This window comes from Phyllobates terribilis, unplaced genomic scaffold (assembly GCF_046119375.1).
Source record: "Phyllobates terribilis strain yellow unplaced genomic scaffold, ASM4611937v1 Scaffold_4__5_contigs__length_816908805, whole genome shotgun sequence".
In the NCBI taxonomy this organism is placed as follows: Eukaryota; Metazoa; Chordata; class Amphibia; order Anura; family Dendrobatidae; genus Phyllobates; species Phyllobates terribilis.
In genome coordinates, this window is record NW_027362764.1 from 508,999,775 (window position 1) to 509,019,044 (window position 19,270).

Genomic DNA, 19,270 nt, shown 5'->3' on the forward strand with positions numbered 1-19,270 from the left:
TACCAAAGAAACCTACAGTTACTACATCTTTTTTTCTTTTGCGTATGGTAACTTTGTTACTTAAAGCAATACCTGCAATTTCTTGTGAGCTTTTTAGTATATTCTGTCACAGCCCAAAGTGTAAATGGCGTCTTGTTAGTGATTTCCATTCAGGATGACATTAATGTAAAGTTACCTTTATTGGACCAAGCAAATATTTTGAATAAAGATCTTTGTTGAAGAACTATTCAATAAAAGTTTCTAAAGTAGATTGATATGCAAATTGCCTCTGCAGAGAGAAAGAGGACTTGAACTCTATAGCGACACCTATTGGAAGCAGCAATCCTACAAGTCACAAGCAACCCTTTAACCCCTTTCCGACGTGGTACATAATAGTGCGCACCACATCGTCACCCCCTGTTCAGCACGGGCTCCGGCGCTGAGCCTGCACTGAACTAGGCACATGTCAGCTGATGTATACAGCTGACATGTGCCCGCAACAGTCGCGGGTGGAATCGCGATCCACCCGCGGCTGTTAACCAGTTAAATGCCGTTGTCAATCTCTGACAGCGTCATTTTACTCTCGCTTCCAGGAAGTGCGTCCTAGGACGGCCCATCGGTGACCCCGTCACGTGATCACGCGTCACCGATGGGTTGGCATGACAACCCGGGGTCTGCAACAGACCCCTGTGGTTGTCATGTCTCAATTGCTATGAGCGCCACCCAGTGGTCGGCGCTCATAGCAAGTGAACATTTCTACAACCCCTGGCAAAAATTATGGAATCACCGGGCTCGGAGGGTGTTCATTCAGTTGTTTAATGTTGTTGAAAAAAAGCAGATCACAGACATGGCACAAAACTAAAGTCATTTCAAATGGCAACTTTAGGGCTTTAAGAAACACTAGAAGAAATCAAGTTTAAAAATATGGTACTCAGTAAGGGTAATTTTTTCCAGACCCAGCAGTTGGGAAAAATTATGGAATCGCCCAATTCTGAGGAAAAAATTATGGAATCACCCTGTAAATTTTAATTTCCAAAACTAACACCTGCATCAAATTAGATCTGCTCGTTAGTCTGCATCTAAAAAAGAGTGATCACACCTTGGAGAGCTGTTGCACCAAGTGGACTGACTTGAATCATGGCTCCAACACTAGAGATGTCAATTGAAACAAAGGAGAGGATTATCAAACTCTTAAAAGAAGGTAAATCATCACGCAATGTCGCAAAAGATGTTGGTTGTTCACAGTCAGCTGTGTCTAAAATGTGGACCAAATACAAACAACATGGGAAGGTTGTTAAAGGCAAACATATTGGTAGACCAAGGAAGACATCAATGTCTGTGACCGAACTATAAGAAATCGCCTAAAGGAAATGGGATTTACATACAGAAAAGCTAAATATAAGCCATCATTAAAACCTAAACAGAAAAGAACAAGGCTACAATGGGCTAAGGGAAAGCAATCGTGGGCTGTGGATGACTGGATGAAAGTCATATTCAGTGATGAATCGCGAATCTGCATTGGGCTAGGTGATGATGCTGGAACTTTTGTTTGGTGCCTTTCCAATGAGGATTTATGAAGATGACTGCATGAAGAGAGCATGCAAATTTCCACAGTCATTGATGATATGGGGCTGCATGTCAGGTAAATGCACTGGGGAGATGGCTGTCATTACATCTTCAATAAATGCCCAAGTTAACATTGATATTTTGGACAGTTTTCTTATCTCATCAATTGAAAGGATGTTTGGGGATGATGACATCATTTTTCAAGATGATAATGCATCCTGCCATAGAGCAAAAACTGTGAAAACATTCCTTGAAAGAAGACACATAAGGTCAATGTCATGGCCTGCAAATAGTCTGGATCTCAATCCAATTGAAAATCTTTGGTGGAAGTTAAAGAAAATGGGCCATGACAAGGCTCCAACCTGCAAAGCTGATCTGGCAACAGCAATCAGAGAAAGTTGGAGCCAAATTGATGAGTACTGTTTGTCACTCATTAAGTCCATGCCTCAGAGACTGCAAGCTGTTATTAAAGCCAGAGGTGGTGCAACAAAATACTAGAGATGTATTGGAGTGTTCTTTTGTGTGTTTGTTTTTCATGATTCCATAATTTTTTCCTCAGAATTGAGTGATTCCATAATTGTTTCCCTCTGCTTTGTCTGAAAATAATTACCCTTACTGAATACCACATTTTTTATCTTGATTTCTTTTAGTGTTTCTTAAAGCCCTAAAGTTGCCATTTGAAATGACTTTAGTTTTGTGCCATGTCTGTGATCTGCTTTTTTTCCACAACATTAAACAACTGAATGAACATCCTCCGAGCCTGATGATTCCATAATTTTTGCCAGGGGTTGTAGTACATAGAAGCGATGAGCAGATCGCCTCTATGTAGCAGAGGCGATCGGACAGCTGCTGCTTCTAGTCTCCTATGAAGACTATAGAAGTATGCAAAAAGTGTAAAAAAAAATTTAAAAAAAAATATTTAAAATAAAAATATGTATAAAAGTTTAAATCGCCCTCCTTTTGCCCCATTCAAAATAAAACAGTAAAAAATCAACTCCACATACAAACGCTAGAATTATGTTTTTTTGACCGCCACAACATTTCAATAAAATGCAATAACGGGCGATCAAAACATCGGATCTACCCTAAAATGGTATAAAAAAAAACATCAGTTCGGCACACAAAAAATAAGTTCTCACCCGGCCCGAGATCCCGAAAAATGGAGACGCCATGGGTCTCGGAAAATGGCGCCATTTTCTTCTCTTTTTTTTTTTTCGCAAACTTTGGAATTTTTTTTCACCACTTAAATAAAAAAGAACCTATATATGTTTGGTGTCTACGAACTCGTAATGACCTGGAGAATAATAATGGCAGGTCAGTTTTAGGATTCAGTGAACGTGGTTAAACAGCTGTGGAATTGCATTTTTTTGCAATTTCACCGCACTTGGATTTTTTTTCCCGTTTTCCATTACACGATATGATAAAACCAATGATGGGGTTTAAAAGTACAACTCATCCCGCAAAAAAATAAGCCCTCACGTGGCCATATTGAACAAAGAATAAAAAAAGTTCTGGCTCTGGAAAGAAAGGGAGCAAAAAACGAAAATACAAAAACGGAAAATGCTCCGGTCATGAAGGGGTTAACGAGTCATGTAATATGACTTAGGATAATAGCCAAATCAGAATCTCAATTTGCAGACATGGTGGTGTTCATCTCTACCTTTAGGTTTGACTATTAGTGATCAAATGCTTGTTTCATTCCCCTGTTGACCCTTACAAGTTCTAATGCTAATAGTGTTCATCCTTTTATATTATTAAAGCACCAAGTTTTTCAATTATCCCCTTCACGACTGTAAATAAATGTCAGCGCTTGCTGGGCTTTGTGCAGCGCCAATGTTTGCCTACTGTCGACAGTCTTGATATCGGGACCCCCACATACCTGCAAGCATCAGGATTTGGTTGCAGAATGCTAGTTGTGAACCCTGACCTCATCGAGTCCTGATTGGTTTAGGTCCTGAATCACCGTCATGCTAGCCAATAACGGCAATCGCTGGGAAAATTTGTTGTAGTAACAGCCTTTCCTGGGTGACTTGCCTCCATATAAAACATTTTCTCCTCTGATCTTCTGTGAGTGAGCGATCAGAGGAGAAACAATGTGACAAGTGCTTTAGGCGAAGGCGAGCGCTGTGTCAGTGAGTGATCTTGTCATACTCTAAAAACACACTGACTAATTAATAGATTCTCCCCTCTCCCAGTTAATCCCATCAATTTATTAGTTAGGCTATAGGGTTAGATAGGGTAGGTGTTTAATATAGTATAACTTGATTAGATAAATTAGATTATAAATCTATATATATGAAGCAATCGGTAGGCCATTGAGTACAAAACCACCTGATTTGAGTAGAATTTTGCACGGCCCGTCTTTAACACCAGACTAAAAATGCTGCAAACATTAAAACTCAACCCCCCCCCCCCCCACCTTCATGAGATTTGGGCCCCCCGAATTTAGGCTTTATAGCCGGTGTGCACAACTCCAAGGGCCACCAGTAGTGCAGATTTTCAGCATCTTCTTAGTATTGCAGTGATAATTTCCCTGCACTGGTGATGCACCTTGTGCAGTGCTAAGGAAGTCCTGAAAACGTGCACTTCTGGTGGTCCTTGGAGTTGTGCATCCCTGCTCTATAGAAATAAAGGAGAAAATGGGCGTTTGTGTGTTTAATCCAAAACCATAGCTTTTGCCCAAAGGGTCCTAAAGAATTAAAGCGACAATGTATCATGTTTGTACTAATATACACATACAAATACTGTGTACAATACTATATACATAATTTGATAGGAACGTATTTTCTACTAAAATATAACTATTACTGTAGAGTGTACATTTATATATAAAAAGTAATATAATGGCACATCAGTTTTATTCTGCAGAGGAGGTGTATGTCCTTCTGAAAGTGAAGAAAGTGTAATGTCAGATGGCGATGAGGATTTTAAGGGTTTTAGTTGCAGCAACAGTGATAGCTCAGAAATGATCACTCATTCTGGTCCATCCTCAAAAACGACAATGGAGGCAAATAGCGCTACTGGAGAAACCTCTTCAAATCAGGGAACACTGCCCAGTACAAGCAATGTTCCTAGTACTAGTGAATTGGCGTATGTCAGTGTACAAGGGGCTTTGCCAGATGATCTAGCATTTCCCTGATAAGAGGCTTTGGATTCGGCTATTCCATTCATCCCTGATTTTAATGCCATTCCTGGTATAAATGTGGAGGTAGAAGATTTTTGACCAGTTAATTTTTTTTACTTCGTTCATGACAGGTTGCTAGAGTATATTGTTCCCCAAACAAATATATACCCGTCCCAATTCATCAGTCAGAATCCACAATCCTATTATGCTTGGTCAAATTTATGGACGCCAACTAATCTTCCTGAAATGACTTCTCCAGTTGACGGACAGATCTATACCTAAATACAGACCTAGCGACTGGCATTCTCCTCGCCTCGCACCAGTTGACTGACAGGTCTCTCCCTATGTGTGCACATAGGTCAGCCGGGGACTATATGTCTCAGCTGACTAGTCTGAAGCCAGTTCCCAGGCTTATTTCTCCCTGCTCTGCTCCAGATGACTGATGGGTCTTTCCCAATGTTTCTCCAGTTCAGTGTCAGGCCTCTCCTTTTGTCTGCACAGACGTTGGAGGAGACCTATCAGTCACCTGAAGTTGGGCAGGGAGAAATACCACTAGGGACACACCTCATCAGAGATATAGACTCCGATCGTCTTTTCAAAGTATGTTTACCCTGATGAAACATACCTGGCTGAAATTTGCGAAGCCAGTGTCTGATTCATGTTCCCCATAATTCACGCAACATGAATCTGATGACTGCTTTCCTTTAAGTTACTAGCCCCTTGACTCAAACGCTTTAGCCTTATCTTCTGATGTCACTTTTGGAAATAGAAACTGAACAACTTACTCCACTCAAAAGTGTACAAGGAGCTCCACCTGACTGTCATGGAGAACCCAACGTCCTTCAGCTTTGTGCCACCTGGTGCTATCACAGCTACATCTGTACCCATCCGAAAATGTCATGGTCAATGTGCAGACTACAAATTCCAGGCTAGCCATGGATCTCCTGAATTAACAAATTCCTAAGGCTATATTGAGTCAGGAGAACTGTGAGGGTCCCGTAATCGTGGTTTGGAAACGGACAGTGAAGTGCAGATGTGAAGTCAGACCGAGTGTGCTTAACTCAAATCCTGTTGATTAATAACCTGCTGAATCAAAATTCAGTAACAACTCCATACATCAGACTCATAATTAGTTTTCTATCTCCTTGCCTTGCATACATTTTTTTTCTTTTATTACCTTGCAAAAAGTGTTATCAGATTTTACATGTGAAGAGTTTAATGTAAAGCATATGTTGGGTCATTTGCCAAGACTGCATTTTTCCTGGACATTTTATAGGGTGTGAGATGCTTACTTAAAACATTTCTGTCCGTCAGACGGACCACTCCTTTTGAGTATGGAGTTTCCATTTTAACATAAATAGGTCTTTTTATGGCATTCAATTATATAAAATGAAATTTGTATTTTAAAGCCTATATGTCTCCAGATTTCATAATGGAAACTGCATAAATATTAAATGAATCTCTTGGACCTGATGAGGCTGGTGTGCTTACTTTGAAAATTCTTGTCAGAATGCCTGTATGATCAAGTCATCTATGAGCATTTTAGGAGTTCGGCTGTAGCTGGTTTTAAAATGGTACTTCAAATTCCTTGTGAATTTTCATACATATTTTCTATTGTTTTTCTATTTAGGTTCAACAGATTGATCGAGTTGTGGAAGTAGTAGAGGAAACCATAAAAGGTGAGGCTTTGTGATGAGATCGTTTTATAAAATAGCTTAAAACAAATTAATATCCTGAATAATTACAAAGTGAAAAATTTCTGTTTGGTAGTAATAACAGCAATGGATCCCTTTAGGCCAAGAATGGTAATGTCTGCATGAATTTTACATTCGCTGCATATTTCATTGGTTTTCTCATGGCTCTTCAGTTGCCCTTTAGTGTTCACAAATATCTTAGGTTGTGGGCTTACTATGGGATTGGGTCTAATGTGCTGTGTAATGTATAGCCCCCATAGCAAGATTGCATAAACTTTCTTTACTAGATTTCTCTACATTACTGAAAGAGCAAACTATATGCTTTATTAAATAGATCTTTGATTTGATGAGACATGAAAATCTGTCAGAGTAGCTTTCCAACAGTTTTTCCGGTAGATATTAACATGAGCCCTTTATGAGTCCAGTAACAGAGTGGATCCAAGTGTATTCAAGAGCTTTGTCTGCGTCCACTTAGTCTGACTAATGGGCCTTTTTCAGTTCCTCTGCTGCTGCTGAAACCTCCCACTGCTTAGTACAAGCTGGATCTTGTCAGGATAGGAGAGCGGAGATTGTTATCAGGTCATTCAGGATTCTAGATTTTATTTTTATGCATGGTTTCTACCTGTTCTAAAGGGAGAAAGCCAATGCCCCATATGTGGGGAAAAAGCACTGTTTGGGCACACGGCAGGTTTCGAAAGGGAAGGAGCACCACTTGACTTTTTGAATGTAAAATTTGCTTGAATAATTAGTGCATGCCATGTTGCGTTTGGAGAGCCCCTGATGTGCCTAAACAGTGGAAACACCCCCACAAGTGACATCATTTTGGAAACTAGACCCCTCAGGGAACTTATCTAGATGTGTGGTGAGCATCATGAACCGCCAGGTGCTTCACAGAAGTTTATAACGTAGAGCCGTGAAATTAAGAAATCACATTTTTTTCTACAAAAATGTACTTTTAGCTCCACTTTTATTTTCACAAGGATAACAGGAGAAAATGGACCCCAAAATTTGTTGTGCAATTGCTCTTGAGTACGGACATACCCTATATGTAGGGGAAAACTATTGTTTGGGCGCACGAGAGGGCTTAGAAAGGAAGGAGTGACTTTTGGAACGCAGACTTTGATGGCATGGTCTGCGGGTGTCATGTGGCTTTTGGAGAGCCCCCTGATGTGCCTAAACAGTAGAAACCACACCCCTCAAGTATTTTATCCAGGGGTATAGTGAGCATTTTGAACTCACAGGTACTACACAGAATTTGATAACATTAGGTCATCATAATGAAAATTTACATTTTTTTCACGAATATGTAGTTTTAGCCCCAAATTTATGATTTTTGCAATGGATAATAGAAGAAAACGGACCCCATCATTTTTTATGCCATTTCTCCTGAACGCAATGATGCCCCATATGTCATCAGAAGTTACTGTTAAGCCACACGTCAGGGCTGAAAGGAAGGAGCACTATTTGGCTTTTGGAGCATAGATTTTGGTAGAATAATTTGTGGCCGACATTTGCGGAACCCCTAAGTTGCCAGAACAGCAGAAAAACCCCAAAAGTGACCCGATGGTAGAAATTACACATCTCAATAAATTAATCTACTGCTGCAGTGACTATTATGTAACATTCACACCAGGCTTTATTCTGGAGAATTCGAAACATGCCAGTTTAGTGGTTTCTCCTGGTGACACACACCCCGTAAATTAAGTGCTCTCCCTGCTACAATAATGCCAAACATGTGGCCGCTTACTTCGGTTTAGGCACAGTGGGGCTCAGAAGGAGGGGGCATTTGGATTTGGGAGCGTTGAATTCACTGGATTTTATTTGAGGGGGCGGGAGCCATGTCCTTTTTCCGGAGTCTTTGTTCTACCAGTCACTTGGGACCCCCATAGTTCCAGTGACAGATGACGGACCTGAGAGGGGGCTGCTTTTGTGTGGGATAAATTAGGGGTTTTATTGGCAACATTTTGGGGTATATCATTTTGATTGCTTCCAGAATAAAAGTGGATCTCCAGTCTACACTGAGTACTTACGATGGGGTTTCCGTGTAAATCCCACAAAAATGCGATTCAGACGAAACCCCCAATGGAACCACCCACCACAAAGAGCCAGATGGAGACACTTTGGAGTCCGTTTGACGTCTGCTCCGGTGGTCTCCATCTTTTTAGGCACACACAGATCTGTGGTCATCCACACTTGTGCGCTAAAAAAGCCAAAAATGTTGTTACTCCGCCGTAACAGAGACCAGTCCAAACGGACTCCATCAGCCTCATAAATGAGTGGCTCCATCTGGGTTTTTTGTCTGAATTGCGGCTTTGGTGAATTTACACGGAAACTCCGACATAAGCACTCAGCGAAGAGCGCAGGATAAACGTGAGCCGAGCCTTATTCCAATTTTTTTTGGAGGCAGAATGAAGAAATAGAGAGCAGTACCAGAATAGTTCTTATTTTTATTTTTTCGCGGTTCACCGTGCGGTATGAGTGATGAGGCAGATCTATTCTTCGGGTCGGTGCGATTACTGCAGTACCAGATTTATATGGGGGTCTTTAGTTTTTTTGCTATCACAGTAAAAATGCTTTTTTTTAATAAAGTAGTTATTTTTGTCGCCATATTCTGAGAGCTATAACTTTATTTTTTGATCAACAGACCTGTATGACGGCTTATTTTTTGCGGGACCAGTTGCAGATTTTTTTCAGACCATTTTGGGGCACATAGTCATTTTTGATCGCTTTTTATTCTGATTTTTCAGACACAAAACGAACAAAAAACAGCAATTCAGTTATTGTTTTTATTTTTTGCGCCGTTCGCTGTGCGGTAAAAGTGATGAGACCAATTTTTCCGCCGGGTCGGTACGATGACGCGGCGATACCAATTATGTGCATGTTTTTTTCGTTTATTTTTGTTTCATCACAAACGCTGCGTTTTGAGCGGCGAAACTTATTTTAGTGATTTGTGTGCACTTTTTGTATGTTGTTTTTTCTACTTTTTTACACATTTTATTTAACTTTTTTTACTTCTTCACCAAGTCCCACTGTGGGACATGTGTGATTGTCACTTTGATTGCTGGTCTCATACACTGCAGTACCTCTGTACTGCAGTGCATGAGACCTGTCAATGAGTCACTGAACTCACTGACTCTGCCTGTGAGACCCAGCTTATTGCTGGATCTCACAGGCTACCATACCCTGGGATCATCACATGATCTCAGGGAACCATGGTAACAATCGGGACCCGCGATCCTCATCGCGGGGGTCCGACGGTTACTAAGGGGGTCACAAGACCCCCTAGTAAGCACTCAATTGTGACAGCGGTATTTAAGGGGTTAATCTGCCCCAATTGGCATTGAGACCGGCCGGATACTGCAGGGTGTCAGCTGTCGCATACATCTGACACCAGCAGGAATCGCCGCTGGTGCTATTTACTTATACCACAGTGACGCATTTTAACGGCGCTGAAGAATAAGTACCCTTAATGACCCCACGTGAAAGTGCGTTACGGCGGTCATTAAGGGGTTAATAATATATTACTTGTTGTGTTTTTTTTAGTTGATTTCCTAAAACTAAACAGCTCATTGTTTCAATAAAGCCACTAAGGATCTATGTTGCAATTTACATTTTAACCATAATGCAGTTTTGACTCTAACCACGTCCGATAGACCCCATTGATTATTATGTCTGCTGGTTTGCTAAAAAGTATAATGCAGCTTGCTGCTCTTTTCTTCCCATCAAATTTGACAATCTATGACAGAGCCATCAATCAGATGTAAACATATCCTAAGAGGAAACGCAGAGTATACATTGTGTTTGCATATTCTACCTGCTGGGGTTACATTTTTGATTCTTGTTGGGATAGGTGATAACTTGATGATTTATGGGTGTCCTTCTGTGGGGACCCTTACAGATCAGAAGAGCAGGGAATTTTTATAGCCGACATGGAACTTTAATGACAATTACAAAATGCCTGACCTCCACTCCTTACTTTCTTTATGAAGCTGCTGGAGAAAGTGCAGCGCTGGGCAGCCCCATAGAGAATTAATAGAGTGCAGGTTGCACATGCGTACTGCTGCTCCAATCTAATGGGGATAAAAGTTCCCTATTCTGCCAATCATAGCATAGGTGATAATTTGTTTTTACTGGACAATCCCTTTAATCTTCAATACATAAATTGTGCTAGTGATTTATTGCACCTTTAAGCCCTTCCATTACAGTTTATTACACTAAATAGTTTTCTCTTCTTAGACCAAGCATACTTGATGTGCCGAAGTGTTTGTGAACTTTTTTTGGCTAACATTCCTTTTTCCCATTCTTATACATTAAGAAGTTTTAGTGTGCAAGTTATGCACTTTTATTTTGGCCTTAACATAAAAGGCCATGCTGCACAATGATCAAGGCACACATCTTATATAATCAGCAGTTTAATTTGTCTCTCTTTTCTGTCCAATATGTGCTGATGGCTGTGTGCGCCAGGGCATTTCTCTAATCACAGTCAGGCCCTGCTTAGGATGTCAGTGACAGCCATGTTTTGGCTTTTTATCAGTGCATAAGATCGGTGTGAAGTTCGGGAAAGTGTGAAAAAGCAATGTTATTGTATAAAAGTCAGCACAATGTATACCGAATGCATCACCTACATTTATACAGTCCAGTAAAAAACCTCTCCAGCCTTCTGATGTGGCTTCAAGTCAGATGAGCATTGGTACTTGAGTATACTGTTCCTGCTTAAAAGAATGCCTAGGAATATTGACACATCACAGCGATTTACATATACTGTACAGAACATTTTTCTACATTAATTCTTTCATTTCTCTATGCCAGTGTTCACCAACTCCTGTCCTCAAGGCCCACCAACAGGTCATGTTTTCAGGATTTCCTTAGTATTACACAGGTGATGGAATTATTGCCTGTGCAAGTGATGCAATTATCACCTGTGCCATAGTAAGGAAATCCTGAAAACATGGTCTGTTGGTGGGCCTTTAGGACTGGAGTTGGGGAACCCTGCTCTATGCAATGTCGGACTCGATTACAAGGGCCCACCAGTCATATTAGTTCTGCTACTACCCCCACTGGGATGGTAAAAAATAAAGAATATACTTACCTTCCGATGGCCCCCGATCTCCTTCTCCGCTCCGTTCGGTCTCCCCTGTGTCTTGCGGTGGTGTGAAGGACCTGCGATGATGTCATTGAGTCATGTGACAGGTCACTCGACCGCCAACGTCAGCGGTTGCGTGACCTGTCACATGACTCAGTGACGTCATGTCAGGTCCTCACACCACCGCGAGCTGCCCAACACATCGCATTCATCGCTGAGGAGGCCGGGGCCCATCGAAAGGTAAGTATAATCTTTATTTTTTATTTTAAATTCTTTTTTTTTTTTTTTTTACAGTTTCTATGGTACCCAGGTCTGGATGAGAGTCTCCTCTCCTCCACACCTGGGTACCATCCGCACATTGAACCGTGTGATATCCGCTTGTGCAGATGCAGTGATGCGGATGTCACGCGGTCCAATGCAAGTCAATGGAGGTGATTACGCTGCGTGTCCGCAAAATTAATGGACATGCTGCGGATTGTCCCGCAATGATAATTGGGTACCATGGGGCACGTATTACCAAGCGTTTTTTAAGCGTTTTCGCTGCGGAAATTCCGTGGCATTAACGCTTGAAAAATGCATAGTGGGCACGCAGCCTAACAGTCTTTTTCAAGAACAACTAGAGGATGAGAGCTAAGTGAAATAAGGCTGTGTGCCCACGTTGCGTTTTTTAAGCGGTTCCGCAACGGCAAAAATGCTGCAGAAACGCTTAAACGCATGGTAGAAGGTCTGCCATGTTCCCCAATGATAATCCACATGTGCTGTGCACATGCTGCGGAAATTTCCGCTGCGGATTATCATTGCGGAAAAAAACGCAGCACTACCAATTATTTTGCAGAAGTGCTGCGTTTTCGCTGCCATTGACTTGCATTGGAATGCATGCATTCCGCATCACTGTATATGTACATGCGCAATCCATGTGTTCTAATGTGCGGATGGTCCCCGGGTGTGGAGGACAGGAGACTCTCGTCTGGACCTGGGTACCCTAGAACCTGTAAAAAAAAGAATAAAATAAAAAATAAGCGTTATATTTACCTTCTGATGGCTCCCGCTGCGCTCGTCCTCCCATGCCTGCAGATCGCGGTGGACTGAAGGACCTGCGCTGACGTCATAGTCATGTGACGGCAGGTCCTTCAGTGTACCGCGATCTGCCGGCAAGCCAGGACGGAGCGAAGCAAGACTGTGGGGGCCATCGGAAGGTAAGTATAGATTTATTTTTTTATTTTTAGCCATTCTTTGGGGTCACAGTATATAAATCCATGCCGTTTGTGTGGATTTATATAGTGTGACCAAGTTGTCAAGCACTTTCCAAGTGATGCTAAAATTGCTTGGAAAGCGCTTGTCAACCCGCATGCGGAAATGCATGTGAAGAACGCTTCACATCCGCATGTCCCTGGCAGGAAAACGCATGTACAATCCGCATGTACAATCCGCATGCGTTTTTTCTGCCAGGGAGATGCAGAAACGCTCAGGAAAAAATCCGGAGCATTTCTGCATCGTGGGCACATAGCCTTAAAGTAATAGCTTGGCAGTGTGCACACATTTTATATACCGTACATACACACGTGTAAGTATAAAAGTCTTACAGAATCCACGCATGTATTTTAGTTGGTTTACTTGGATACACACACAATAGTAACCTCCTTGAACTTGCAGTGAACTTCAGTATCCTCCTACGAAATTTGTAATTCACGATGTGTCCAAAAGAGTACAAAGCCAGGCTATTTCTTTATGTCTCCCTTTCTTGACACTGGTTTACGATTCTTTATGAGACCATAATGTGATGAGATATCAGGGAGGGAATCGGTCATCTATGAATCAAAAATGCAATAAAAGCTTTGTGTGTCCACTGAGCCATATATAGAGTCATCTGCAAAGAGATTTGTCATGAAAGACTGCAGTACTAGCAGTGGGAGACACAAATACTGTTAAACTCTTATCTTGCAACTGAGAAGCATCCTGGAGGCGCAGTTTATGATATATCGACCTATTGCTGCTGTCGTCACACTTGTCAAGATGACCTGTTACTGCATCTTGGTATTTTCTGAATTTGCATGTGCAGTCCTGGAAGTGTTATTACTTTTTTGGATTTACCTTTTCTGTGCCACTCCTCCGGACTCAGCTACTACAGTTGCAATCAAAATGATTCAACCCCCATTGCAAATTAGGTTTATTAGCAATATTTAATAACTTTCTACTATTTGCAATAAACCAAACAAGAAAAATTTAAATACTTGAACACAACTAATGTAACAAGTGTTTTCTCCAAATTCAGCACAAAATGGCACTTTTCATGACGACTACAGCCTCAGAATTATTCTATTCATTCATGACAATAGTCTTTAACACTTTGTAGAGCACCCTTTGGCTGTTATGACCTGCTAAAACATGGTAAATAGCCAGACACCAGCTTCTGGCAGCGTTCCTGAGGAATCTTAGCCCATTCCTAATGGCCAGTAGCCCCCAGTCCAATTCTATTCTTGGGTATGTCTAAAAAGTTAAGAGAAGAGAACATTGCCTATGCAGAAACAAGCAAAAGGATAATAAAGATCACAAAGATATTGAATATTCATAGAGATACAGATGGAAACGTAGTTTACTAGTTCAAAATTAGAGGAACACTGGCTACACTATCTGGACATGACAGAAAAAGGAAGCAGTCACCGGCTGCCACCAGATTTCTGAGGATATAAGTGGCCCTCTTAGTCGCCTGTATTGAAACGCACAAAATTTTTGGTGTAATTTGAAGCAGGTAATTATAGCAACCAATAATATTAGAATATTAGATTTCTCAGGAACGCTACTAGTAGCTAGTGTCTGTTTTGTTTCACATTTACAGCAAGTCATGACAGTCAAAGGGAACGGAGTACTAAAGACTCTTGTCTTGAAGTGATTGAATAATTCTGAAACTGCATCAATAATATAATATCCTGCACATATTTTTCCTTGAATGCCATCCTCCTCTTTGGTGTGTGTGTGTGTGTGTGTGTGTGTGTATGTATATATATATATATATATATATATATATATATATATATATAATATAATATTTTTTATAAAACCTGTCCAAAAATTATCCCTCTTAGGACCTATAGATTTTTTATTTTTAATTCTATTTATTTGTTAACACTCTTAATCCCCCATAAAAGCATAATGCGACAACAGCCTAAAGTATTATTGTGGTGTGTTCGGTTGACAAATATAACTAGTAAAACAGGTATGCATAAAGTAAAATATGTATTTTTTTTTCTTTTAAGACTATGTGCCCACGATGCAGAAATGCTCCGTTTTTTTTCCTGAGCGTTTCTGCATCTTCCTGGCAGAAAAAACGCATGCGGATTGTACATGCGGATTGTACATGCGGATTGTACATGCGTTTTCCTGCCAGGGACATGTGGAAGTGAAGCGTTCTTCACATGCATTTCCGCATGCGGGTTGTCAAGCGCTTTGCAATCGATTTTAGCATCACTTGGAAAGTGCTTGTCAACTTGGTCATGCAACCGGCATGGATTTATATAGTGTGACTGTAAAGAATGTTAAAAAATAAAAAAATAAATCTATATTTACCTTCTGATGGCCCCCGGAGTCTTGATTTGATGCGTCTCGGCTTGCCGGCAGCTCATGGTACACTGAAGGACCTGCCGACGTCAGCGTCGCGTGACCCGTCACATGACTAAATGACGTCATGGCATGTCCTTGAGCCAACCACGATCTGCCGTCAAGCGAAGACAAGGAGACGGGGGCCATCAGAAGGTAAGTATAATATTTATTTTTTATTTTATTCTTTTTTTTACAGGTTGTATGGTACCTGGGTCCGGAGGAGAGTCTCCTGTCCTCCAGACTTGGGTACCATCCGCACATTGAAACGCATGTAATTCGCATGTACTGATGCTGTGATGCGTAATCCATGCGTTCCAATGCAAGTCAATGGCGACGAAAACGCAGCGCTTCCGCAAAATAATTGGTAGTGCTGCGTTTTTTTCCGCAGTGATAATCCGCCGCGGAAATTTCCGCAGCATGTGCACAGCACATGCGGATTATCATTGGGGAACATGGCAGACATTCTACTAAGTGTTTTATAAGCGTTTTTGCAGCGGAATTGCTGCTGCAAAAACGCTTAAAAAACGCATGGTGGGCACACAGCCTAACAAAATTAAATCCCTGTTTCCCAAAAAAAAGCAGTTAACAAGAAATGCTAAGTAGGTAAACGTCCTAAAAGCCACACCTGCTAGAGGTCAAGGTTACTGACGTGTACATATGTGTAACTAGTCAAATTTTACAAGTTTGCAAAAATAAAAATTCTTGTAGCATACTCACTTTATTATAAACAGTGGCATTTAAAAATGTACATTGTAAAGAATTTTCTTATCCTGTTAAAAAAAAAAAAAAAAAAAAAAAACTTCACAAAACAAATTGCACGTTTAATGCAAAAAAACCTAGTTGCTTTTCTATTGTCGCAAAAAAATTCACCTTTTCAAAGCATTTTACGCCAGTTTTCTGATCGCCCACATAATCATTCATTTTATGTGTTGTGTGTGGATTACAGATGTACCTTTTCCAATGCTATCAAAAACCTTCACCGTCTGCATCCTAAACACACTCTGTAATTAAATTAAACACACATACAATCCCATTGTGCTTATCCTCAAATGTATTATATGGATTCAATGATAAATTGTATGATAGCGCTTATGATTTCTATTGGGCTGCTAATGTCCTATGTAATTAGTGCCTATTGATCATTACATGCATGGCCACTGCAAGACACAGATGAAGTAAACGGATGGCGGAGATAATGGGATCATTGTTTTTCCTGGTCACATAATTTTCTGCTTCTCTGTAGCCATTATTAAGCATATGACATCATATGTATATAATGGGTTTACCTATTATGCTATCAAGCCATTCTTGCTCACCTCTTCATTAACTTCACTGTGTATCTGTGAGCCAACTGCTGTTTGACTCTGTGTTTTGCAAGTCACATCAGAAAATGAATAGCTCGTTTATTCTCTAAATCACTTAATGACTTAATAAGGTAATTAGTGAAGTAAGGTCATGATAGATGGCTGCATGTCACCATTGTAAATGTTTTGGACTGTGGTTACAGCGCTCTACAAAGTGTTAAAAATGCCTGATATGATTATTTTTCAAAAGTCACAATGGCAATATTTTTTTTACAAAGCACAGTATCTGCATGACTATTATTAATACAATATATACAATACAAAGAAGTAACATTTTTCTTGTACCTTTTGTGTCTTTCTTTCATATCCTTCTTCCCCTCTGTGCATCTAGCTTCACAAAGCTCAAAGGGTTGTCCTTGCCTTGTCTACTAATACTGCCTTTCTCAGCAGCACACTGCTTCTCAACAGTGCTGCAGACCCCTCTATCTTCTCTCTTGTATGCTTCCTGATAGAGATCTCAATATGGGCAATATTCTTTTCTTTGGATGAGGTGGCCATTGAAAGTTTTGAATGCAATAACTGTGAACTGCATTTTGACCAATATTTATTACAATTTAGAAAGTCCATATTCCTTTGGTGATTTATGAGGATCTTCAGAGCATGATCATGCTCTCCCCTGCCTGCATGCATAGCTGAGCATAGAATATCAGAACATCACAGAGCTCTCAGAGCAATGAGGATCCTGTGAGATGGTCTGGGGGATGTTTTATTAGACAGGATCGGAAGCGCAAATTTTTCATGAATTGGAGTGTAATTAAATGCAAATGCAGCTGGAATCAGTGGGATCTTCGGCATAGCTTAGTTGAAGCGTGCTCTATCCTGTATGTCAGATGTTTTCTTACACAGGGTCTTGAGATGATCTGAGCATGATTTACCGAAAGCAGTAAAACTACTGTAGGATGGATCTAATGGCAATCCTGTGTGTGGGGAAGGTGTCATTATTAGGGAGTGATAGCTGCAAAGCAATGCAAATAGAAAAATAGGTTGTATTGTTACACCTGATTACAATTTGAATGTGCAGAAAACTGAGACCACATTATAATTTTGGGATTATTCCTTTAAATAGAAAGTTGGGCACATATACACATACATAGAAAAATTGGAGTGGGACACCCAACATATCAAAAACAACAAGATTGTTGTATGATTTAAAAAAGTCACTTTTATTAGGTAGAAACATTAAAAAATGTATATATATATATAAAGATAGTGGACAAGGTCATACAGGGTAGGAAATACATGAACAGCAATGGCGGCAATAAATATGTGGGTCCCCCGAGGACAAGGTACAAAAATCCCATCAATGGATTCATAAATCATGGAGCAATTAGGATAATATATCCACAGTATATACCAATATAAGGCATTTCTGCAAGCTCAGAATCTAAAGATGAAGAAAAGAATGGCCACTGCTCAGAGTAAGAGAGGAAATGGCCAGAGTCGAGAAACAGTTCAAAATAGGGAACTCACCCATGGGGACTGGGGTAACCACGTAGCCGTGCTGTAGCCCCAGCGCGCGTGTCGCGTGGCTTCCTCAGGGGGCTGCGATTTCTGAGGCTGGTGACTCAGATAAACTTATCCTCAGAAGCAGAGGTGACTCTTGGTCTAACTTCCCTGGGGCGGTCCTCATGTGAGCCAGTTTCTTTGTAGCGCTTAATGGTTTTTGCAACTGCACTTGGGGACACTTTCAAAGTTTGCCCAATTTTTCGGACTGACTGACCTTCATTTCTTAAAGTAATGATGGCCACTCGTTTTTCTTTACTTAGCTGCTTTTTTCTTGCCATAATACAAATTCTAACAGTCTATTCAGTAGGACTATCAGCTGTGTATCCACCTGACTTCTGCACAACACAACTGATGGTCCCAACCCCATTTATAAGGCAAGAAATCCCACTTATTAAACCTGACAGGGCACACCTGTGAAGTGAAAGCCATTTCCGGAGACTAGCTCTTGAAGCTCATCAAGAGAATGCCAAGAGTGTGCAAAGCAGTCATCAAAGCAAAAGGTGGCTACTTTGAAGAACCTAGAATATAAGACATATTTTCAGTTGTTTCACACTTTTTGTTAACTATATAATTCCACATGTGTTAATTCATAGTTTTGATGCCTTCAGTGTGAATGTACTATTTTCATAGTCATGAAAATACAGAGAAATCTTTAAATGAGAAGGTGTGTCCAAACTTTTGGTCTGTACTGTGTATGTGTGTGTGTGTGTGTGTATATATATATATATATATATATATATATATATATATATATATATATATATATATATATATATATATATATATATATATATATATATATATATTATACACACACACATATGCTGTATATAATATACAGTCATGGCCGAAAGTGTTGACACCCTTGAAATTTTTCCAGAAAATGAAGTATTTCTCCCAAATTATTGCAATTACAGCCTAAAATCTTAATTAGCCAGACGATTAGATTTGTTAATCCAGGAGAAATACCTTATTGTGTTTTATTAGAGATTGCTGGCTGTGTTTTATTAATGTTCTGCTTGCTGGTCAAGTTTATGTACACTAATTTAACTTGTAAAGTGTCCAGTATTCCACTAATCTCATTACTATCTCAGGAGCTTCTAACCATTGTTCAAAAATTGTCTAAGGGCCCCGTCACACTAAGCGATGCAGCAGCGATCCCGACAACGATACGACCTGTCAGGGATCGTTGCTGCATCGCTAATACATCGCTGGTGAGCTGTCAAACAGGCAGGCTCACCAGCGATATCGTGGAAAGGATCGTTCCACAATGTCCTGCTCCCGTTACCAGCCTGCTGCAAGCAGGAGCAGGCTGGTAACTATGGTAAACATCGCGTTACTAAGTGCGCGTGTGCCC

General features: G+C 40.5%; 1 protein-coding gene across 2 annotated transcripts in view; it reads left to right on the forward strand.

Moving 5' to 3' along the window:
- Positions 1-19,270, forward strand: part of CDKAL1 (CDKAL1 threonylcarbamoyladenosine tRNA methylthiotransferase) — an 871,738-nt gene that overhangs the window by 244,153 nt on the left and 608,315 nt on the right. For both annotated transcript variants that reach the window (XM_073678844.1, XM_073678842.1), the window contains exon 7: positions 6,300-6,348. In XM_073678844.1, coding sequence (XP_073534945.1) covers positions 6,300-6,348 — 49 coding nt within the window. The remainder of the gene's footprint in view (positions 1-6,299; positions 6,349-19,270) is intronic.